This window comes from Dasypus novemcinctus, chromosome 28 (genome assembly GCF_030445035.2).
Source record: "Dasypus novemcinctus isolate mDasNov1 chromosome 28, mDasNov1.1.hap2, whole genome shotgun sequence".
In the NCBI taxonomy this organism is placed as follows: Eukaryota; Metazoa; Chordata; class Mammalia; order Cingulata; family Dasypodidae; genus Dasypus; species Dasypus novemcinctus.
The window spans coordinates 42,474,189-42,498,007 of NC_080700.1; the positions used below are offsets into that span (position 1 = coordinate 42,474,189).

General features: G+C 50.7%; 1 protein-coding gene across 1 annotated transcript in view; it reads left to right on the forward strand.

Moving 5' to 3' along the window:
- Window positions 1-23,819, forward strand: part of SYNJ2 (synaptojanin 2) — a 128,142-nt gene that overhangs the window by 62,275 nt on the left and 42,048 nt on the right. Inside the window, 8 exon segments of the mRNA XM_058289618.2 lie at window positions 666-838; window positions 2,356-2,437; window positions 3,608-3,757; window positions 3,838-4,003; window positions 5,607-5,798; window positions 8,005-8,086; window positions 8,700-8,840; window positions 12,636-12,828. Coding sequence (XP_058145601.1) covers window positions 666-838; window positions 2,356-2,437; window positions 3,608-3,757; window positions 3,838-4,003; window positions 5,607-5,798; window positions 8,005-8,086; window positions 8,700-8,840; window positions 12,636-12,828 — 1,179 coding nt within the window.

Sequence of the window (23,819 nt, forward strand, 5' to 3'; positions counted from 1 at the left end):
TGGGTCCCTGGCTGGACAAATCTGAGCTCACGTGGCGTGGGGACAGGGTGGGAGCTGGGGCTGAGAAGGCAGCACTTTCTCCCTTACCCTGAGGCTGGTGGTGAGAAAGCTGCAGCGCTGCTGGGCCCAGGGGCCCCCACAGGCCACCTGCCGCAGCTCCCCATCTCTGCACAGCCTTGGGTGCCAGCTCGAGAGCTGGGCCTGGGCTCGGCTGGCCCCCTGGCCCCCACACCCGGTCTCCACCAGAGACCCCGGCTGGGCGGCCTGGCTGCGTAGCACCCGTCCCCTCTGCGCCTGGGCCTTCGGTCAGGCTGGGGCTGGTTACCAGGGCGATGGCCAGCTGGATTATGAGCTCCCCAGCCCGCTGCACTGGGGGGCACAGGGCCCCCCAAAGCCCAGAGAGACCCCTCCTCGCTGCGTGTTCCCGCTGCCCCTTGGGGCCACGCCCACACGCCCGCCCTCTCGCCCGAGGTGGGCCCGCCACCCTTCTGCAGGCAGGGCGCCCTCTGTGGGGTGCTGTCGCCCCCGTCTGGGGTTGGGGCTGGTAGACCGCTCTGTCCCCCACAAGTTTTACGCTTCAGCTGCCGGGTTCTGGCGAGACGGCTGGCAGTCACCCTCTGCCCTCCTCCTGCCCTCCTCGCCACGCTCCCCGTTTCCCTTCTCAGAAGCTGCTCTGGGCTTCTGGCCACGCCGGCGACACGCCGATGATCAACTTCGACTTCCGGCAGCTTGCCAAGGGCGGGAAGCTCGAGAAGCTGGAGAACCTGCTGGGGCCTCAGCTGAAGCTCCACTGGGACGAATTCGACGTGTTCACCAAGGGCAGGAATGTGAGGCCGCGGTGAGTGGCCTCGGGCGCGCGTCGCCTTCCGTCGGGGGGCAGCAGAGCGGCGAGGTGGCTGCCCGCTCCCCTGGCCGAGGGCGTGCCCGCCCCCTCTCCGCTCCTGGGTTAGAGCTCGGTGAGGGGCGCCTTGCGGATCCCAGCTTCTCTCCTGCGATCAGAAGCACGCATTTTTTGGGGGCAGTCACCTTTTTGTCCTTAGCCCAGAGCACTCCTCACAGAAAGAAAGTTCTCCAAGGGTAACTGCTTGACCAGAGTATTATCTGTCCTCGGGCAAGAGCAATGACACAGGCGGCGGACTGGGCCCAGTGGTTAGGGCGTCCATCTACCACATGGGAAGTCCAGGGTTCAAACCTCGGGCCTCCTTGACCCGTGTGGAGCTGGCCCATGCACAGCACTAATGTGCTCAGGGAGTGCCCTGCCACGCAGGGGTGTCCCGCATATAGGGGAGCCCCACGTGCAAGGAGTGCACCCCGTAAGGAGAGCCGCCCAGCACAAAAGAAAGTGCAGCCTGCACAGGATTGGCGCCGCACACACGGAGAGCTGACACAGCAAGATGACGCAACAAAAAGAAACAGATTCCCGTGCCGCTGACAACAACTGCCACTGACAACAACAGAAGTGGACAAAGAAGATGCAGCAAATAGACACAGAAAACAGACAACCAGGGTAGGGCGGGAAGGGGAGCGAAATAAGTAAAGGAAGGAAGGAAGGAACAATGACACAAAACCAGGCCTCTCGGGCCTTGCTGTCTCGTGTAGGGGGAGAGGACCGTGGCGCACTTGTGGAAGTCTCAGCCCAGAGGCTTGCAGCCACTGAAAAAGCTGAGGATAAATCATGAGCTTATCAGACATGTCTCCTCTTCCGTATATCACCACCACATTGCTGGGGCTTTGATGGAGTAGTGGGTTACAGCTGAAAGGGTGGGAAGACAGGGACTCCACTTAAAAAGAAATTCTTAGGGAAACCCTGGAAGGAAACTAGAGGAAACAAAACCTACAGTACACGACAGCAAAAGTAAGCACAGTCCCGTCTGAAGTGAAAAAAAAAACACGCATTTTTAATTTTGTGAGTCGACGTTCAAGTGTCTTCTTCTGGCAGAAGACACTGACCAAGGACACTGGATTAACTCACAGAGCTCGGGTGACTCTACAGCGTCCGACCTGAGACGCTCGTGAGAGTTAAGGGGGTGTCCTGGCCAGTTGTGCCGCAGCCGCTGGCAGCACACGCTCGTCCACGGAAACCACGAGGGCTTGCCCCGTCCAGCGTGGAGGCAAGAGTCCAGTCTCCCGAAACCTCCTAAAGACAGGGCTGCGGGGAGCGGGCGGCGGGGCCTGCCACCTCCCCAGCCGGGCGTGGGGCCCAGAGGGGTGGTGGGCCACGTGGGACGGGGCGGGGGCTCCCTCGTGGGGCCGTCTCCTCGGGGGCCCGTGGCCTAAACGTGGGCCGCCGGGCTGCGGCCACCTCTCCTTCAAGCGTGGCCCGTAACGCCCGCATTTTCTCGGCCTTGTGCTAAGTTTCCAGAAGGGCACCTTGCGGATGAACTGCCTCGACTGCCTCCACCGCTCCAGCGCCGTGCAGCGCTTCATCGCGCTCGAGGTAGGCCCTGCGCCGCTCGGGCACGGGGCGGCGGGGCGCGGGGCGGCGTGGCACGGGCGGTGGCACTTCTGGTTCTGAGGGAGGCGGGCCAGGGTCGGGCCGAGGCATCTCGAGGGCGGTTTCTCTGGGTAGCCGCCTTGCCCAGGCCAGAACGTGCATCCTTCCCCCAGGATGGAGAAGTACACTCGTGCACTTTTGATTTTTTTAAAGATTTATTTATTTTTATTCCCCCACCTTGTCTGCTCTTTCTGTCCATTCGCTGTATGTTCTTCTGTGTCCGCTTCTGTTGTTGTCAGCGGCACGGGAATCTGTGTCTCTTTTTGTTGCGTCATCTTGCTGTGCCAGCTTTCCATGTGTGCGGCGCCACTCCCGGGCAGGCTGCACTTTTTTCAAGCAGGGCAGCTCTCCTTATGGGGCGCAATCCTTGCCCGTGGGGCTCCCCTACACGGGGGACACCCCTGCGTGGCACGGCACTCCTTGCGCGCATCAGCACTGCACGTGGGCCAGCTCATCACACAGGTCAGGAGGCCCGGGGTTTGAACCCTGGCCCTCCCATGTGGTAGGCGGATGTTCTATCCATTAAGCCAAATCCGCTTCCCCTCATGCACTTTTTTGGAAGGTGTCCCAGACATGGTGGCCGAAAGGTGCCAGGAGCCAGCTTGAGCAAGAGTAGTTCTTTGTGACGATGGTGATTGTACCATCGGGCAGAGGCAGCGTGAGCCTGCTGAGCTGCGTGAGCGGACTGGAGACCCAGGAGGGCGTCTGACGACCCGGGTCTCCTCCGTGGGGCCCTGGCCACCCGGCCGACCTCTCCTGGCTCGCTCTCAGTGGGGAGGGGCAGCAGGGCCAGCCCTGCCTGCGATCTGCCGCTGCCCACTGTCCAGGCCATGTGCCAAAGGGTGAGGGGGACAGAGAAGGGGCCGGCTGGGACGCACAGATAAACTCAGGGTGAGTGGTGGCAGGAAGCGGCTTTCTCTGCTGGAGGAGCCCCTCTTCCCCAGGAGGTGCGCAGAGTCTTCCAGAGCAGAGGGTCCTCCGTGACGTGCCGGCATAAGGAGCTCGTTGGGACGGCCCCCGTCGATGGCCACGCCACGTCTCGAGCGCCAGGGGCGGCCGCGAGGGGACCTCTGGGGGAGGAGTCACCACCCGCTGTCCCCGTTCCTCACGCAGGTGCTCCACCTGCAGCTCGAGAGCCTGGGGTTGGATTCGAAGCCCGCCGCCGACCGCTTTGCCGAGTCCTTCAAAGCCATGTGGTCCCTGAACGGGCATGGCCTGGGCAAGGTGTTCACGGGCAGCAGGGCTCTGGAGGGCAAGGTCAAGGTAGGAGCGCCCGGGGCCGGGAGGCGGCGGCGGAGGTCCCCGCGAGCCCCCCTCACGGCCGTCCCGTCGGCCTGCGGCAGGTGGGGAGGCTGAAGGACGGCGCCCGGTCCGTGTCCCGCGCCGTCCAGTCCGGCTTCTTCGACGGGGTGAAGCAGGACGCCATCGAGCTGCTGCTGGTTGGCGACGCGGGCAGCGAGGAGGCGGCCGACAGGGGACGGCTGCTCACGGGCAGCACGGCCCTCCTGGGTAAGGCGCAGGGGCTCCCCCGCGCTTCTCGCGGGGAGGCGCCCAGTCGTCCTTCCACTGGGAAGGCGGGGTGGCGGCGGTGGGCTGGCCGGCGCCTGGTGCCCACTCCTCGTGCAGCCCACGGCGGCGGGAGGCCAGCGTGCCCTTCGGGTGGAGGCGAAGGGCAGGGGCTCGTGTGCCCTTCGGGTGGAGGTGAAGGGCAGGGGCTGGTGCAGCCGGGCTCCACCGCGTCCAGTCGGGGCAGCCTCCAGTTGGTACCGTCTTTCCTGGGGGCCGTGCTTTTTGGCCTGGGGGTGGACGCCCACTCTTGCACTTTCTGGGCTTGTTCTATTTTTCCACGCCGAGGAGAGGAGAGATCAAGAGGGCTCGGGAGTGGTGAGTGGGACTGTTTCTGAAGTGTTGGTTTCGTTGAATGTTAACTCTTCCCAGAAACAGCCCAAGGGGCTCTTGCTTCCAGAGATAGTTGCCAGTCGTCTTGGGGGCGTTGTCCACCTTGAAAGGTGGCCCCTGTTTCTGGGGAACCTGCAGAAATCGAGGAGAAAGGAGGACGCGGTGGTGCTCTGGAGATGAGGCATCTTTAGGTCTCGGGCAAGATTCTCAAGCTTCTGCCAATACCCAGAAGTTTCTTCAGGGAAATTTTAGTGGTCCCTTAGTCCCTAGCACCTGTAAACATTCTAGAACTGATGGGGAAACGTGGGGAGGCCAGCATTTGTTCCTCACTAGGATGCGTGAGTTTCGTCTTAGAATATTTTAATGCTTTTGGAAAATGAATTTGCCCATTTTAAAATGGTTTCATAGCCCTTTCCTACTCTGTTCTTCTGTCACTCGGGAGCTCTCTTTCAGCTTCTGAGAGCCAAGGGGATATTTGGTTTCTACGCTGAGAGCAACACTCAATAAAAGCTAGAAAAAAAGTTGGTGTGTTTTAGTGAGTTCTGTGTTAGGTTTGGGTTAAATCGTTAGTTAAAATTTGATTTTTAGAGAAAGGATGTGGCTCATTGTAATGTTTTTTTTTCAGCTTTCTTTTTTTTAAATTAGATTGTCTTTTTTTTTTTAAGGATACATAGATCACAAAAAGATGTTACATTAAAAATATAAAGGGTTTCCACACACCCCATTTTAATAGCCTCAAGTCTGAGGTTAAAAAAAAAAAGCATGCAGTATGGAAGAGTGAAAATGCAAAGGTGGGTGTTTTGGGTGGCAAGACGTTTACAGTTATAGATATTTTAACTGGGTGGGGTGCCAGCGTCCCCTTCTTACCTTCCTGTGCTTGTTCTTCTGCCAGGTCGTGGGGTGACTGCTGAGGGTGACAGTCCCTGTAATCTGATGTCACAGCCTCTGTGGCTCCACTTAAGTAAGGTCTGGGCAGTTGCGTGGAGGAGTGAACTTCTGATCTTGACCTTTCAAGACTTTGTTGCAAAAATGCCACCAGAGGATGCAGTGGCTGTTGTGGGCCAGCCTTTGTCACCTGCGTGAAGATCCCAAGTCAGGGCAGCGCCGCTGCCTAACGAGCATGCCTTTCCGTGGCAGGCAGCCCCTTCCGTGTTTCGGAGGCGGCGTGAGGTCGGACCTGCAGACACACGTGCCTTTTCTGTCCTCCCCACAGTGACGCCCCGGATCCTGAGAGCTATGTCCGAGCGCCAGGCCGAGTTCATGAACTTCAGACGCATCCGTATCGCCGTGGGAACCTGGAACGTAAACGGGGGGAAGCAGTTCAGAAGCCACCTCCTCGGGACCGGGGAGCTGACCGACTGGCTGCTCGACTCGCCCAGGCTTTCCGGCGTGGCGGAATGTCAGGGTAAGAGTGGTCACTCCGGTGGAAACGAAACACAGTGTCTACTTGATGCCCCTCCTTGACGTCGCCCCGGAGGGGAGCATTTGGCGTGCTCACTCTGCGGAGTGCTTAAAATCACGGGCTTGACTTGCTAGAACACTTCTCACTTTGCTGCTATGACAAATACCACACCGCGGCTGGTATAAAGAACGGGATTTTATTGGTCGGTTCTGAGACTAGACAAGTCCAAAACTGAGGCGTCAGTGACGCAGGGAAGCTCTCCCCCCGAAGTCTGTAACTTCTCAGTCCTGGCTCCTGCCGATTTGGGGGGTCCCTTGGGTTCAGCCCTGCCTCACGTCCTGCAGTGAGGTCCTCTCCTTTCTCATCTGGGTTCCGTGGCCTCGTGGCTTTTTCCTGCGGCCTCCTCTTACTCTGGCTTCCAGATTCTTTCTCTTTATAAGGCCTCGAGGAATCTGGTTCGAGCCCCATCCTCATTGCTGGGGACGCACCTTAACTGAAATCGCGCCCTAAGAGGTCGTGTTGACAGTGGGTCCCGCCACGGGGATACGGCTCAAGACCAAGAGCCTGTAAATCGGCTGCATAATTCAGTCCACTCCACGGCCTAAAGAGTCGCTCTTTGACTTCTTCCCTTTCCAGAATGCTCGGAATAGTTGTGGAAATGGTGACGCTGTCTTTTCATATATAGAGCTGTTTCTGTTTTTGGTGTTGACAATTAGAACCTTTTTGTCCTTAGAAGAGACGTAACTTCTAGAGCCACCTTACCGGATGGCGCTTGTCTTGCGCCAAGCACACATTTACTGTTACTCACTGACAAGAACATCTGTGGCCCCCACATTGCATCATGCCAGCTGCGTACATCAGCTTGAGGCAGTCACAAGGAAGGATTTGCAGACTCTTTAAAAATAAAAGAATTCCAAATTTGATGTTCTACCTTTTGCCTGAGATCGTGCAGTAAAAGAATGGCTCAGAACTCGGGATTTGAATAAATTTTTGGGGTTCATCGGCATTTACCGCCTGCCTTGCTTTTCCCCCCAGTTCCTGGATTCCAGAAGTGAATGGTTGTCCAGTTCCTTTTTAATGGATGATTCGTGGTGCCCCCTGACTTAGCCAGGCCCTGCTTGCTAATGCTCCCAAGCTCTGCCTGGGCTGTGCCTGGCGCTTGTTGCCCCTGCCTGCCCCCTCCATTTCCACCTGCTGGGAGAGGGAGATGAGCCCACAATATGGGTGGTGGCCTGTGAGGGGGCTGCGATACACAGGCCCTTTTTTTTTTTTTAAGATTTATTTTTCATTTATTTCTCTCCCGTTCCCTCCCCGTCATCTGCTCTCTGTGTCCATTCACTGTGTGTTCTCTGTCCACTTACAATCTTGTCAGCAGCACCCGGAATCTCTGTCTCTTTTTTTTTTTCCCCATCATCTTGCTCTCTGTGTGTGCATTGCCACTCCTGGGCAGGCTGCGCTTTTTTTGCATGGGGCGACTCTCTTTGCGGGGTGCACTCCTTGCACATGGAGCTCCCCTATATAGGGGACACCCCTGCGTGGCATGGCACTCCTTGCGTGCATCAGCACTGCACGTGGGCCAGCTCACCATACGGGTCAGGAGGCCTGGGGTTTGAACCCTGGACCTCCGATGTAGTAGGCAGACACTCTATCAGTTGAGCCAAATCCGCTTCCCAACATAACATTTTAAATGTAACTAATGTCACTGAATTACATGCTTGAAGATGGCTAAGATGGCAAATTTTGTTACGTATGTGTTACCCTAATAAAATAATTTTTTTTTTTAAAAAAAGGAAGCTTTAAGTTAAAAAGGAAGGTCCCACATGACCTTCAGGAAGACTGGGAGGTTGCCCTAATAGTGACCGGGGAGGAAGAGGGAGGATTATTATGGAATTCCCAGACGTGCCAGCCAAGTGCCACGTTCTTTGCATCGTCACCTAATTCACACACCACAGCTCCCCTGGGAGGGGTAGCTCGTGTTGGTCTCTGCAGATGAAGAAACAGAGGTTCCTAGTGGTAATCCTTGCCCACAGGCGTCCATGGGGAAGGCCAGCAGGAGCTGGAGGGAAGGAGCGCTCCGCGTGGCCCTCCGGTCCCGAGCGGCCTGGACGGGCATGGGGCCACGGGGCCGCGAAGCGGAACTTGGGGACCCCCGTGGACCGGCCGCGCGGGGCTCGGGTCCTGACTTCTCTCGCCTCCCGCCCTGTTCCAGATGACGGCAGCCCTGCTGACATTTTTGCCGTGGGATTTGAGGAGATGGTGGAGCTCAGCGCGGGGAATATCGTCAACGCCAGGTAAGTGGGGGGCGAGGGGCCGGGGTCGGGCGTGGCGCTTCCAGCCACGGCGCTCCCGAGCCGGGAGCCGGCCCCTGGTGGCTCTCCCGGCGGGTCGGCCGGTCCCGGGGTCTGTCCTTGCTACAGTCAGATGCGCCGACAGAGGAAACGCACTGCCCTTGTGTGGTTCTACCGGGTGCTCCCGCCATGTGTTGAGGCTGATTGAGCTGGACCGGGGAGTTGGGGGGCGTGGGGTGAAGGTGGGGATGGGAGAGGGGCTGGTTCCCGCTCCCTGGCCCAGAGTGGGAGAGCCCGAGGGCGGGCGGGGGCCCTTCTCTGCACGAAGAACCGGAGCCACTGTCTTTTATTTTTCCCTTATCCTAAACCGGGCCAGCTTGACTTAAAGGAACTTTCTGAACTAGTTCAATCCCACGAATTCTCTTGCGCCCCTCGGAGCAAGGCCCTTTGCGGGGTCTCTTGGGCGGGGGGACGGTACTGCAGTGGGCAAGACAGCAAGAAGGGACTTGTGGCCGCTCCGGGGACGAGGGCGCGGAGCCAGCGCGGTGGACGGGCGGGGGGTGCCCGTGCGCGCCCCGGCTCCCGCCGACGGCGCCCCCTCTTGTGTCCTCTGCAGCACCACCAACAGGAAGACGTGGGGCGAGCAGCTGCAGAAGGCCATCTCCCGCTCGCACAGGTACATCCTGCTGACCTCGGCCCAGCTGGTGGGCGTCTGCCTGTACATCTTCGTGCGTCCCCACCACGTCCCGTTCATCAGGTGAGACGGGCTCGCTGGCGGGCGGCCGGGGCAGGGGGGCCTGGCGGTGTTCCCCGAGCTCCCCCACCACCCCCGGCCCGGCGGCAGGGGTCCCGGCCCGCCGGTATTCCAGGGGGACGTGGCAAGGCCCCACGTGGGCAGCTGTCGAGGCGCAACGGGAAACGCCCACCTCGGGAGGCTGAGCTCTAGTGGAGAGAGCAGGGGCTGGAGTGTTGGCCTTTTCCCTTGTTGAATTTTGCAGACAGGAAACTGCCTGCCCGGGAGCTGAGTCACTCGGCAGGAAATGCCCATTCTTTTGTTGCTTTTAAAGAGAATCCTGAACGGGGCCGTGGGGACCGAGAGCCTGACTACCCCCTCCTCCTGCTTCTCTGAGGCCCGCCAGCTTTCCGAAGGCCCAAAGGGGCCGTCTTAGGTGTGGCCTTTCAGGACAGGTGGTGTCTGCAGGCTGAAGGTTCTGGAAGCCCTCCCCTTCCCTCCCCTTGCTAACGGCCTTCTCTTACTACCTGTCCCTGCGCGGGGTGTTTGAGCTTCTCCCCGGCTCCCTGATCGCAGCGTCGGGCACGGAGCCAGCCTTCTCCTTCTGGATTAAGTAGGAATGAACCCGGCTGCACACCTCAGCAGCCCGAGGCCTCAGGTGTGGCCCGTAGTGGCCTATGGGCAGCAAGAGGGCGGCATTCACAATCCTCCTTTTCGACTCTTTTGGAAAATGTTGGGCCTGTGAATGCGTGATTTTGGCAAGTTGGTGGGGTCCAGAGTTAGCGGATAAAGGTTAGTAAAGGGGCAGTTAGGCGGCGGACTTGGCCCAGTGGTTAGGGCGTCCGTCTACCACACGGGAGGTCCCCGGTTCTAACCCCGGGCCTCCTTGACCCATGTGGAGCTGGCCCATGCGCAGTGCTGATGAGCGCAGGGAGTGCCGTGCCACGCAGGGGTGTCCCCCACGTAGGGGAGCCCCATGCGCAAGGAGTGTGCCCCGTAAGGAGAGCCGCCCAGTGCAAAAGAAAGTGCAGCCTGCCGAGTAATGGCACCACTCACACAGAGAGCTGACACAACAAGATGACACAACAAGAAGAAACACAGATTCCCGTGCCGCTGACAACAAGAGAAGCAGACAAAGAACACGCAGCAAATGGACACGGAGAACAGACAACTGGAGTGGGGGGGGAGGGGAGAGAAATAAATAAATAAATCTTTAAAAAAAGGCGGGGGGCAGTTAGGTTCAAGGATGAAGGGGGCAGCGCTGAACTCCCCAGGTCCCCGCCACAGCCCCAGGTCTGGGAGGCCCTCTGGGGCCACGGCTGGTCGAGCCAGCGCTTCTCTCACTTCTGCCCCTGGACACACCTCGCCTCGTTGCGGCATAGAGAAGCCGGTGTTCGTGGTATTGAAGGCAGGACGCGAGAATTCTCTAATAAGGAATATTTATTACGACCGGCCGGGCTGGCGGACTTCTGCCCAATAAACCGAGCCCTGATTCCCAGTGGAATCAAAGTAATTTTTTATTACCACCACTTAATTCCTTCTGCTTAAAAGAGTTTTACTCTATTACACCTGGCCCCTCCCTCAGTGCTTTTGCAAAGAGAATGCCCTGGGAGCTGGATAGGTTAAAGAGTTTAGGAAAATCCTTTTCTCCTTTTCAATAATTGCTATATTTAGATTTCTATATGACTTTTTTGTCTTTTTTTTTTTTAGCCTAATTTGAGTTCTAGGAATATTCCTCACATATATAACTGCATATTTAATTTTTAACCATTTGAATAGGGCTCTTTTAAGAATCAGTTGTTAATTTGATATTATCATCCGATGTATGGGCTATGATGTGGACCATTGACTATGGGGTGCAGTGATGCTCAGAGATGAACTTACCAGGTGCAATGGATGTATCACGATGATGGGAGAGAGTGTTGCTGTGGGGGGAGTGGGGGGCGGGGGCGGTGGGGTTGAATGGGACCTCATATATATTTTTTAATGTAATTAAAAATAATAATAATAAATAAATATTTAAAAAAAAAAAAATAAAAAACAGAAGATATACACTGAGCAAATAGGCAGACATGAATAGTTTGACAAGGGAACATAACTTACTTTCTAGGAACTCTTTGATCTTAATTGATGGCATATGACCTCTTTTTGATTACTATTCACACCTTTTTAGTCGACTGATCTGGCATCCCAGAGTCTTAGTTTAACTAAAGTTTACCATTTTACATAATTTAATATTACCGTCTGGAGGTATGAAAAAATATATATACTGGCATTGAACAAATGAACAAACAAAAAAGAGTTATGGCACACAGACAGAAACATAAAGTTTATTAATTTGACTCATAATTTTTACTCCTTTGGTATGGTTGTTTCGAAGCTTTACATTAGTTCACATTTTTTATTTTCATTGCTTTTTAAATTTTTGACCAGAAGCTAAGGGGACTCACACAGCATTAATTCACAACCTTTGGGGAAGTGTCCTGTTTTCAGACACACGGACTATGGGAGGCGCTTATCTTTTATTAATGCATATCAGGGAGAACCAAGTTAATTATTGCAAACTTAGTGAGGGGGGACCTCTAACAGGACTCTTTGCCTACCCTTGCTATCTACAAAACAAGCTCAATTGCAATCCAGCATTAAAATTTAAAGGCCTATTTTTGGCCAAACTTTTCCGTCACTTAATTCATATTCAAACCAAGCTTTATTACAAAAACCAGTCCACATCTTTGTAACCAAGATCTCCCAAATTTAGACCTATTCTTTAGGATTCATTCCAGTGAGAAGCACCAGGATACCAACAAGGGAGTGGGGCGTTAACCCACGAAACCTCTCTCACTACCACTAAACCTTGACTACTTTAGCAAAGGCAAACCAGAGGTTAATTTGCAGCTAGCCAAAACCAAACAGCAGGTCGGTATAAACCCCCCACTCGGAAGAAGAGCCCCAGAGGGTGCCTTTACTGCCCTCGACAAGATGAGGTCACCATGGAACTGCGGATTAGAACTCTGCTCTTGCCCCGCAGAAGTATGTTTCTGCATCTCGCCCACCTGTCTTTCCTTTTCAGACCTAGAGAAGATGGCTTCCCCCGAACTCCCTGGGAGTACTAGGGTCCTCTCGGGCGTTGATCAGGCTCCCCTTCTAATGTTTACAGTTAGGTGCTTCTTACACTAAGCCCCCAGGGTCTTACCCATCTGATGTGTGGAGTTTTTTTTTCTCTTTCATTCTCAGAGTCTCTTCTAAACTCTTCAGTGCCTCCAGTTTCTTCCGGGAGGGCTCTGGCAGAGTCCACAACCTCTTTCTGGACTACAGGGGTCCAGGCACCCTGGGCTGGGGTTCGCCTGGACCCCCCGTCTTCCTCAGAGGAATCCAAGAGGGGCAACCAAAAGTTGCCATCTCTGGCCTTCACAGCGATCCTGGATGAGCCCCCAGAAATGTCATGGCATCAGAGAGAAGTCAGTGTTCACAGTATTGAAGGCCAGGACACAAGAATTCTCAAAGAAGGAAGATTTATTATGACCAGCCAGGCCCAGCGGACTTCTGTCCAAAAAACTGAGCCCTGAGTAAGATTTCCAGGTCCTTTTTATGCAGAGGATTTAGGAGTGGGGGTCAAGCATCACTTTTGACCTGAAAAGAACTTTCTTTGTTAATCAGGTTTCGGTTTCTTAGGGTCTAGGGGTTTGTTTGGACACCAGGTAAGAGGACTCTCGGCCTGAGCCTGCTCACTGCTTCCGGGTCTGCTCGGTGGCACGTGGCCTGGATGTCTCCTTCCTGGCCACGGAGAACCAACCGCATGCATGCTCTCCTGCGTTCCAGGGAGGTGGCGGTCGACACCGTGAAGACCGGGATGGGAGGAAAAGCTGGCAACAAGGGCGCCGTGGGCATCCGCTTCCAGTTCCAGAGCACCAGCTTCTGCTTCATATGCAGCCACCTGACGGCCGGGCAGTCCCAGGTGAAGGAGCGGAACGAGGACTACAGAGAGATCACCCAGAAGCTGACTTTCCCGCCGGTGAGGACCGTGGGCTCGGGGGCTGGTGGTGGTGGGTGCCCCGGCCCCTGCGTGGGTTGGCCCCAGGGTGACTGAGTCTCTAGTGTGAGCCAGGGATGAGGATGGGACCAGAGCCCGTCCCTGCCTTGAGGTGCTCAACCCTGGGGGAGCAGGAGACGCTGTGCCATTCCATGGACGAGACCTGGGAGGCACGTGCGTAACCGAGCTGTGCCACGGGGACCTCCCTGCACGTTTTCCAAGCGTCCATATGTGCCCTGGATTTTCTTATGTACTTTTTTTTTTAAGGTTTATTTTTATTTATTTCTCCCCCTCTTCCCTGTTGTTTTTTTGGCATCCGCTGTCTGCTCTCTCCGTTTCTTCATTGTGTGTGCATCTTCTTTTTTTAAGGAGGCACCAGGAACTGAACCTGGGACCTCCCATGTGCTAGGTGGCCACCCAATGACTTGAGCCACCTCCACTCCTGCTCGTGTCTCTCATATTTCCTCATCTCTCTTCATTGCGTCATCTCATTGCATCAGCTGGCCATGCCAGCCTGTTGCATCAGCTCGTTGTCTTGCTCGTCATCTTTAGGAGGTACCAGGAACCAAACCTGGGACCTCCCATGTGGTAGGCGGGCGCCCACCTGCTTGAGCCACGTCTGCTTCTCTCTTACATACTTTTAACCATTTTCTAGTTCAAGGATTGTGCCCATGCTGTGTCCAAGTTGGTGAAGAGCATTTGAGTCCAAACAGTATAAGGCGCAGTTTGAACTCATGCTGTCCGCACGTGCGTTCTGCGCCAGCGTGACTCAGATGACAGCACCCATCTTAGCAGTCAGAACCCTGGGATCCAGCCGTGAGCTTGCGCTTGCCAGTGGCGTGCACTCGGCTGCCCTCTAGTGGTGGCCCAGAGGCTTTCCTCCAGAAGCCCGAGGATTTTCCTTGCAAATTAAGATTTTAATGTTCTCCTTTTTGTAAAAGATGATGCCCAGCGCCCTGCAGCCCAGTGCAAACTGAGCCCCATCTGTTTTTGCAGTAGTGAAGATAGACTTGAGCTTTCCTACCCACGTTTCCTTCCAAGGCCGGATGTGTTTGGTTGAGTCACGTGAGAATGGATCCTGTAAAACACGCAGCCGCGTAGTATCTATTGGGTTGCACCAGTGCCTGGAATGAAAATTCCTCAGTTTTTGTTAATAAATGCCCTAATCATGTTTTAGTTTCCTCCCTCCTCGGGTTAAAGAAGAAATATATAAATGAATAGGGAATTTTTCAATTTGCCATTTTCTAGATAGTGATGGACACCGTGACTGTTTTTTGTGTGTGTGTTGAAGTCCAAACCTTGTCACTTAAAAAGAAGCTATTTTTTAGTAGTAAGCTTGGAACACATTCAAAATAATTTAGGGGCTCATAATATGACTCTTTTTTCCAACAGCAGAAATACTGGGGGCACTTGTAAGTTAGTCCTCTACCTATGCTACCCAGTAAGGTGCTACCAGCCACAAGGAGCTGCTGAAATTTGAGTTAAGATCAGTGGAGCCAGGGGAACTTCCAGGGCAAATGGCCGAGTAGGGGGCTCAGGACAACTATTAGACAGGAAGTGTCTGAAACAGCTATTCTGAAACTCTAGCAGCCTGAAGAGCAGTACAGCATCCGAGGAAGAGTGGGAGGAAGAGACTGATAAAGTGTGGAAAAGAACAGTGAACTGCTCTCTCCACATGGCAGCTGCCCACACCCTTCCCCAGCTCTCGGCAGGTTGCCACCTGCCAGCTGCTGGCGACAGAAAGGGACGTGAAGTCCTCTCCTCCAAGAATGGGTGAGCATGGCCAGTCGCTAATCGTGGCTTTTGATTAGGGAACTCAGATCGTTGTGTTCCGGCGCTGAGGGCAGCCATTGCCCCAGAGGGGGGAGGCCACAGAGATTTAAAGACACGGAACTTCCTCAGGGACAGCCAGCGGAAGAGCTGCATTTGCCGGGCAGGCCAGGAAAGTGCAGCTTTGGGAGTCACTGGAGAAGCTCTTGGCAGCCTTCCTGACCCCTCCACAAGGCACGCTGGAGTCGGTCTGTACCCCTTCACGGGTCGCTGGCCCTGTTTTGGCTGGGAAGGACCAAGTTGGGAAAGTCTTCCCTGGGGTGACCCTCCCCCCAGAACTAGCCCTCCAGGCAAAAGAAGCATGAGGGAAGCAGATGTGGCTCACGGATGGAGCATCCACCTACCATGTGGAGGGTCCAGGGTTCAAACCCAGGGCCTCCTGACCCATGTGAAGCTGGCCCACGCACAGTGCTGCTGTGCACAAGGAATACCGTGCCATGTAGGGGTGTCCCATGTAGGGGACCCCACGCACAAGGAGTGCGCCCCATAAGGAGAGCTGACCTACGCGAAAAAAGTGCAACCTGCCCAGGAGTGGTGCCGCACACACAGAGAGCTGATGCAGCAAGATGACGCAACAAAAAGAGACACAGATTCCTGGTGCCGCTGACAAGAATGCGAGCAGACACAGAACACACAGCGAATGGACACAGAGAACAGACAACGGAGGGAGGGGAGAGAAAATACAATGTAAACCACTATTCATGAGGTGCAGCAGTGCTCCAAAATGTATTCACCAAATGCAATGAATGTGCCATGATGATGAAAGAGGTTGTTGATATGGGAGGAGTGGGTTAGGGGGGTGGAGGCTATATGGAGACCTCATATTTTTTAATGTAACATTAAAAAAAATTTAAAAAAATAAAGGGAAAAAATCTTTTTTAAAAAATTATAAAAAATAAAAAGAAGCACAAGACCTTGAAAGGAGTATAAAAACTATAGAGGGGAACAGTCTGGGACAAAGACCTGCTGCCTTCAGATACCCAGGAGAGGGACATTTGTCCCCTGGGAGACAGAAGGGGCAACCAAACTCCTTTAAACAGGGAACTCCAAGACAACTAACACGCAAAAGCCCAGCACAAGGCAGTGGCACAGGAAGACAGAGAAAAGCCCTACACAGCGCATTCGCCCCGGGCAGAACTTCACGACAGGAGGACTGATGCCCAGGATAATCTGTCTTATCAGCAGCTGGTTACAAAACCAAGAAACAGGCCTCCAAGGGAGTCAGCCCCAGAGTTCACATTTTAAAGTAGTAAAATGTACTGTGTGCAACAAAGGAGTATAAGACAAACAGAAAATGGTGGCCCATCCACAGGAAGAAGATAAAAAAAACGAAAACACCAAAGAAGATGATGAGATTGTGGACATACTGAACAAAGCCTTTTGAAAAATGATCTTAAAAATGCTTGAGGAGGTGAAGCAAAGTACAGAGAAAGAAATATAGGCTATTAGGGGAAAAAATAAATATATGAGAGTCTAAGTAAAGAGATAGGAATTTTAAAAAGAAACCAAGCAGAGCTACCGGAGTTGAAGACCACAATAAATGAAATGAAAAATACCCAGGAGGGTTTCAACAGCAATTGGATCTGGCAGAAGAAAGAATCAGTGAACTTGAAGACAAGACACTTAAAATGAGCAGGCTGAAGAGGAGAAAGAAAAAAGAAATTTTTGTTAAAAGCAAAAATAGCATAGGATAGCTATGGGCTGTCCAAGTACACCAGTATACACATCATGGAAGTCAGAAGGAGAAGAAAGAAAGAGGCAGAAGGAATATGCAAAAAAACAATGACAGAGAACTTACCAAACTTAGCAAAAGATGAGGATATGCACATCCAAGAAGCTTAGAGAACACTGAACAGGATAAACTTGAAGAAAAATGCATCCCGTCATACACTGATCACACTATCCAATGCAAAGGACGAGGAGAGAGCTCTACAAGCTGCAAGAGAAAAGCAACACATTGCATACAAGGGAGTCCCAACTAGACTGAGCACCAGTTTCTTGTCAGAAACCATGGAGGCAAGAAGGCTGCAGGGTGAAATACATGAAGTGCTGGAGAAAAACAACTGCCAGCCAAGAGTTTTATATCTGGTGAGGCTCTCTTTCAAAGACGAGGGAGAGATGAAGACATCCCCAGATAAACAAAAGCTAAAGGAGTTGATCACCACTACAGGCAGTGCCAAAGGGAGTTGTTCAGACTGAAGTGAAAGGGCGCTAGACAGTAGTTCAAAGCAGCATAAAGAAATAAAGACCTGTGGTAAGGGAATGGTAACATTTGGGTAATTACAAAGGCTAGTAGTATTGTGTTGTATTGTTTGGTATGTCTTCCTACAGGTGTTAAAAAGCAAATGCATAAGAACTAATGAAAAACATTGGTTTTTTGGACATACAATGTACAAAGATTTAAGTGGTAACAAGTACAAAAAATGGTGGTATAGGGGATAAGGGGTATAGGAAAAATATACATGTGTGCTATTGAAGTTAAATTGGTGTCAAATCAAATTGTTTTATATTTAGAATGTTAAATTTTAACCCCGTGGAAACCTCAAGGAACACAGTTGAAAAATATATCCAGGTAGAAATGAGAAGGCACTCTATGGTATAACAAATACAAAAGTAGGCTTCAGTGAAAGTGAGGGACCAAAATGTTATGACTTACAAAGGCTAAATAGCAAAATGGCAGAAGAAAGTCCTGTATTAACAGTAGTTGCTTTAAATGTAAATGGATTAAACTTTTTTGGCAGAATGGATTAAAATAGCATGACTCAGCTATATGCTGTCTGTAAGAGCCTCATCTTAAAAGTACAAGTATGATGGAAAAAATAAATGTACCATGCAAGCAGTAACCCAAAGAGATCTGGGTTAGTTCTACTAATATTGGGTAAGATAGTCAAAACTAATTATCGGGGCAAAGATGGTCATTATGTACTGATAAAGGCATCAATTCAACATGAAGGTGTAACAATTATAAATATATATGCACGTAAGAGTAGAGCCCCAAAATATGTGAAGCAAATACAGATTTGAATGGAGAAATTGGTGGTTCTACATTAATAGGAGACTAACACGCCATCTCAATAATGGATGTAACATTTAGTTCAGAAGATAAGTAAGGAAGTTCAGGGCGTGACTGATGAACTGAACCAACTAGACCTAACAGACATATATAGAACTCTACTCCCAGTGAAAACAGAACACACATTCTCCTCAGGTGCACATGGATCATTCTCCAGGGAAGAACTTATGTTGAATCACAAAACAAGTCTCAGTAAATTTAAAAAACATTGAAATCATATCTGTATATCCTTTGACTACAATAGAATAAAGCTAGAAGTCAATAATAGGGTAAAGGAAAATTCACAAATATATGGAAATTAAGCAACATACTCTTAGCCAATGGGTTAAAGATGAAATCAAAAGCGAATTAGGAAATATCCTGAGGCGAATGAAAATAAAAATACAGCATACCAAAATGTATGGATTGCACTGAAGGCAGTGCTAAGAGAGAAATTTATAGCTCTAAATGCTTACATTAAAAAAGAAGACAGAAGCGGACTTGGCTGAATGGATAGGGCATCCACCTACCACATGGGAGGTCTGCGGTTCAAACCCCGGGCCTCCTTGACCCGTGTGGAGCTGGCCCACGCACAGTGCTGATGCACACAAGGAATGCCCTGCCACGCAGGGGTGTCCCCCACGTAGGGGAGCCCCACGTGCAAGGAGTGCACCCCGTAAGGAGAGCTGCCCTACACAAAAGAAAGTCCAGCCTGCCCAGGAGTGGCTGTGCACACACAGAGAGCTGACGAAACAAGATGACGCAACAAAAAGAGACACAGATTCCTGGGCCGCTGACAAGAACAGAAGTGGACACAGAAGAACACACAGCAAAGGGACACGGAGAGCAGACAACTGGGGAGGGGGGCAAAGAAGGGGAGAGAGGAAAAAAATCTAAAAAAAGAAAGAGGGGAGCCTGTGTGGCTCAGTGGGGTTCAATCCCCGGCCCTGGTACCTCAAAAAGAGACTTCGTATCAGGGACCTAACTTCAAAACTCGGAGAACTAGAAAAAGACAAGCAAAGTAAACCTGAAGTGAACCAAAAAAAGGAAATAGAGATTAGAGCAGAGATAAATGAAATAGAAAATAAACCCGCTAGAGAGAATCAACAAAACCAAAAGCTTTAGGGAAAAAAATCAATTAAATCAACAAACCTTTAGCTAGAGTGACAGCAAAAAAGGAGAGAGGGTAAAATAACTCGGAAATGAAGTGGGGGACATTACACTGATGCCGCTGAAATGAAAGACTAAGCGAATCCTGTAACCAACTATACGCCTCTAAATTAAAGCACCTTGATGAAATGGGCAAATTCCTAGAAACACAAATTATACCGACTCAAGACAAAATAGAAAATCTCAGTCCCTGGCCCTGTGGGTGTCAACCCGTTTGTAAATAGGACCTTGGCAGATGTTATTCCTAAGGTGAGTCCAACCTGAATGGAGGTGGCCTTACTCCAGTTTGGCTGAGGTCCTTGTAAGCAAAGGAAACAGGAAACTGGAACCTGGGAGAGAAGGCACACGGAGCGGTCACAGCTAGAAGTCAGTGGGTCCAGAGGGGGGAGAGAAGATGCCACCCTGTGCATTTTGTCACGGGACAGAAAAGCCGAGGAACCACAGAACACAGCCGGTCAGAAGACACTGACCCCGGGAAGAAGGCAGCCTTCCAGTCTCTGAAAGTGTCAGCCGGTAAATTCCTGCTGTTAGGCCAAAAAGAAAAAAAAAGAAAACCTCAACAAACCTATACTGGTAAAGAGATTGAATCAGTCATCAAAAACCTGCCAACAAGAAAAGCCTAGGACCAGATGGCTTCCCAAGGGAACTCAACCAAACATTCCAAGAAGACAGCTCCAATTCTACTCAAACTCTTGTAAAAAAAATTGAAGAGGAGGGAATACTCCGTAACTCATTCTGTGAGGCCAACATCGGTCTCATACCAAAGCTGGATAAAAATTCCACAAAAAACACACACAAAAACTACAGACCAATACCTCGTATAAATAAAGATGTAAAAATTCTCAACAAATTACTAGCAAACCAAATCCAACAGCATATTAAAAGAATTATACACCATGATCAAGTGGGATTTATCCCCGGTATACGAGGGTGATTCAATGTAAGAAGATCTATTAATGCAGGGTTCTTAACGAGGTCCGTGAGCTTAAATTGAAATTCAAAAAAATGTTATTCTTGTGGGGGATGTGTCAGTGTGGACGTGATATATTATTAAATAGTACAGTATAGTGTGGACTTAGTAAGGGACCCAGGGTTTTTACCTGACTGGCAAAGAGGTCCATGGAACAAAAAAGGTTAAGAACCCCTGTATTGATTAAGAACACCCTGCAAGGAGAGCCGCCCTGCATGAAAAAAAAAGCGCAGCCTGCCCAGGAGTGGCTGCACCCACACAGAGCTGACACAGCAAGATGACGCAACAAAGAGAGACACAGATTCCCGTGCTGCTGACAAGAATGCAAGCAGGGAAACGGACTTTGGCCCAGTGGTTGGGGCGTCCGTCTACCACATGGGAGGTCTGCGGTTCAAACCCCGGGCCTCCTTGACCCGTGTGGAGCTGGCCCATGCGCAGTGCTGATGCGCGCAAGGAGTGCCCTGCCACGCAGGGGTGTCCCCCGCGTAGGGGAGCCCCACGTGCAAGGAGTGCACCCGTAAGGAGAGCCGCCCAGCGCAAAAGAAAGAGCAGCCTGCCCAGGAATGGCGCCGCCCACACTTCCCGTGCCGCTGACGACAACAGAAGCGGACAAAGAAACAAGACGCAGTAAAAAGACACAGGAAACAGACAACCGGGGGAGGGGAGGGGAATTAAATAAAATAAAAATCTTTAAAAAAAAAAAAAGAATGCAAGCAGACACAGAAGAGCACACAGCGAATGGACACAGAGAGCAGACAACTGGGGGGGGGGGATAAATAAATAAAAAAGTATCCCTGTACCCCTGTATTAATGTAATATGCCATGATAACAGAATGAAGGGGAAATCACATGATCACCTCAGTTGACGCAGAAGAGGCATTTGACGAAATCCAGCACCCTTCTTGAGAAGAACACAAAAATTGAAGGAGTTTCCTCAATTGACTAAGGACACAGGTGAAGTCCTCCCTGCCACCCTCAGGCTCAGTGGCGAGAGGGAAAGCTTCCCTTCTACGACGTGGAACAAGGCAAGGATGCCCGCTGCCACCACTCCTGTTCAACACTGTGCTGGAAGCTCTTACCAGAGAGGTTAGGCAAGAAAAGGAAGTAAAAGGCATCCAGACTGCAAAGGAAGAAGTAAAACTTTCCCTATCTGCGGATGATATGATCCAACCTACAGAAAATCCTGACGTCAACAACCTTTTTCATCACTGTGGCACATTCATTGCATTTGGTGAATATATTTTGGAGCACTGCTGCACCGCATGGATGACAGTTTACGTTGTAGTTTACAATGGGAGGAGTTGGGGTGGGTGGGGTGTGGGGTATCTGGGAGCCTCTTATATTTTTTAATGTAACATTTTTTGAGATCTATGCATCCTTAAAGAAGACAACTTAAAAAAAGAGAAAAAATCCTGACAAATCCAGAACAAAGCTGCTGGATCTAATAAATGAATAAGCAAAATGGCAGGGAACAAGATCAATACCAAAAAATGAGTAGTGTTTCTGTATACAAGTAATAAGCAATTGGATGAGGAAATCCAGGAAAAATTCCTTTCAAAATAGCAACTAAGAGGGTCAAATACCTAGGAATAAATCTAACCTAGGATGGAAAGGACTTATACACAGAAAACTACAAAACAGTGCTGAAAGAAATCAAAGAACTATATAAACAGAAAGATAATCCCTGTTCCATGGATTTGAAGACTAAGTATTGATAAAATGTCAGCACTACCCAAAGCAATTAATAGATTCAATGCAGTCCTGGTGAAAATTCCCACAATCTTCTTTGCAGAAATGGAAAAGCCAATCATCAAATTTATATGAAAAGGTAAGGTGCCCTGAATAGCTAAAACCATCTTGAAAAAGAAGCAAGTTGGAGGACTCATACTTTCAGATCTTAAAAACTTATTACAGGGAAGCGGACTTGGCCCAGTGGTTAGGGCGTCCGTCTACCACATGGGAGGTCCACGGTTCAAACCCCGGGCCTCCTTGACCCGTGTGGAGCTGGCCCATGCGCAGTGCTGATGCGCGCAAGGAGTGCCCTGCCACGCAGGGGTGTCCCCCGCGTAGGGGAGCCCCACACGCAAGGAGTACACCCCGTAAGGAGAGTTGCCCAGCGCGAAAGAAAGTGCAGCCTGCCCAGGAATGGCGCCGCACACACGGAGAGCTGACACAGCAAGATGACACAACAACAACAACAAAAGAAACACAGATTCCCGTGCCACTGACAACAACAGAAGCGGACAAAGAAGACGCAGCAAATGGATAGAGAACAGGCAACTGGGGGGGGGCGGGGTTGGTAAGGAGAGAGAAATAAATAAAAATAAATCTTAAAAAAAAAAAACATTACAGGCAAAGCGTGAACTATAATGTAAACTGTAGTCCAGGGTCAGTAGCAATGCTTCAGTATGTGTTCATCAATTATAACAAATGTGCCCACTAATGAAAGATGTTGTTACTGTAGGAAAGTGTCAGGGAGAAGGAGGTGGGTATATGGGAATCCCACCCCTTTTTTTTAGGAGATACCAGGGCTTGAACCCAGGACCTTGTATATGAGAAGCAGGCACTTTTCCCATATGAGTGCCTTCTTCCCATACGAGTTATATCCACTCCCCATTGAGAATTGCTTTTTTCATTAGTTTTGATTTTAGGAGGTACTGGGGATTGAACCTGGGACCCTGTATGGGGGAAGCAGGAGTTCAATCACTTGAGCTACATCCACTCCCCACCCCTAAATTTTTGATGTAACATTATGTAAATTAAAGCTTCCTTAAAATTTTTTTTAAAAAATTTAAACTTCTCACAAGCCCACAGTAATCAAAACAGCATGGTGCTGGCACAAAGACAGACGTACAGACCAATGGAATTGAATTGAGAGCTCAGAAGTCAACCCTCACACTTATGGACAACTGGTTTTTTGTTGTTTATTTTTTATTTGGCCAACTGATTTTTTACAAGGTGGCAAAGACCATTCAAATGGGAAAGAACAGTCTTCAACAGATGGTGCTGGGAAAACTGGATCTCCATTTGGAAAAAAAAAAAAGAGGGCCTCTACTATATACCATATACAAAAATCAAATCAAAATGGATCAAAGACCTAAATATGTGGTAGAACTATCAAACTCCTAGGAGAAAATGTAGGGAAGCATCTTCAGGACCTTGTTAGGCAATGGTTTCTTAGGCTTTACACCCAAAGCACAAGCAACAAATAAGAAAAATAGATAAAAGGACTTATCAAAATTAAAAACTTTTGTTCCTCCAAGGACTTTATTGTGAAAGTAAAAAGAATGGGAGAAAATATTTGGATACTACATATCCAATAAAATATTAACATCCAGTATACGTAAAGAAGTTCTTAAAAACAAAAGATAAATAACCCAATGTTAAAATGGGCACAAGACTTGAACAGACATCCCACCAAAGAAGATATGCAGATGGCCAGAAAGCACATGCAAAGATGTTCAACATCATTAGCCATCAGGGAAATGCAAACCACAACCGCAATGAAATACCTTTTCACCCTCAGTAGAGTGGCTGCAGTTTTAACAAATGGAAAATAAATGTCGGAGAGGGCGTGGAGAAATAGGAATGCTCATTCACTGCTGGCGGCGAGGTCAAGTGCGCAGCTACTGGGGAAGACAGTTGGGCAGATCCTCAGAAGGCTGAGGATAGTCCATCAACCCCACCACGAGGTACGTGCCCACCAGAATTGAAATCAGGGACTCGAACAGATACTTGCACACCAGTGCCCATAGTGGCACCACTCACAGTTGCCAAAGGAGGGACTTCACCCGGGTGTCTATCAGCTGCTGAATGGGTAAATTTTTAAAATGTGGTGTGTGCATACATGTGATGGAATGTTACTCAGCTGTAAAAAGGGACGAAGTCCTGATACATTCTAAAACAAGGAGCAACTTTGAAGGCATCACATTGAGTGAAATAAGCCACACA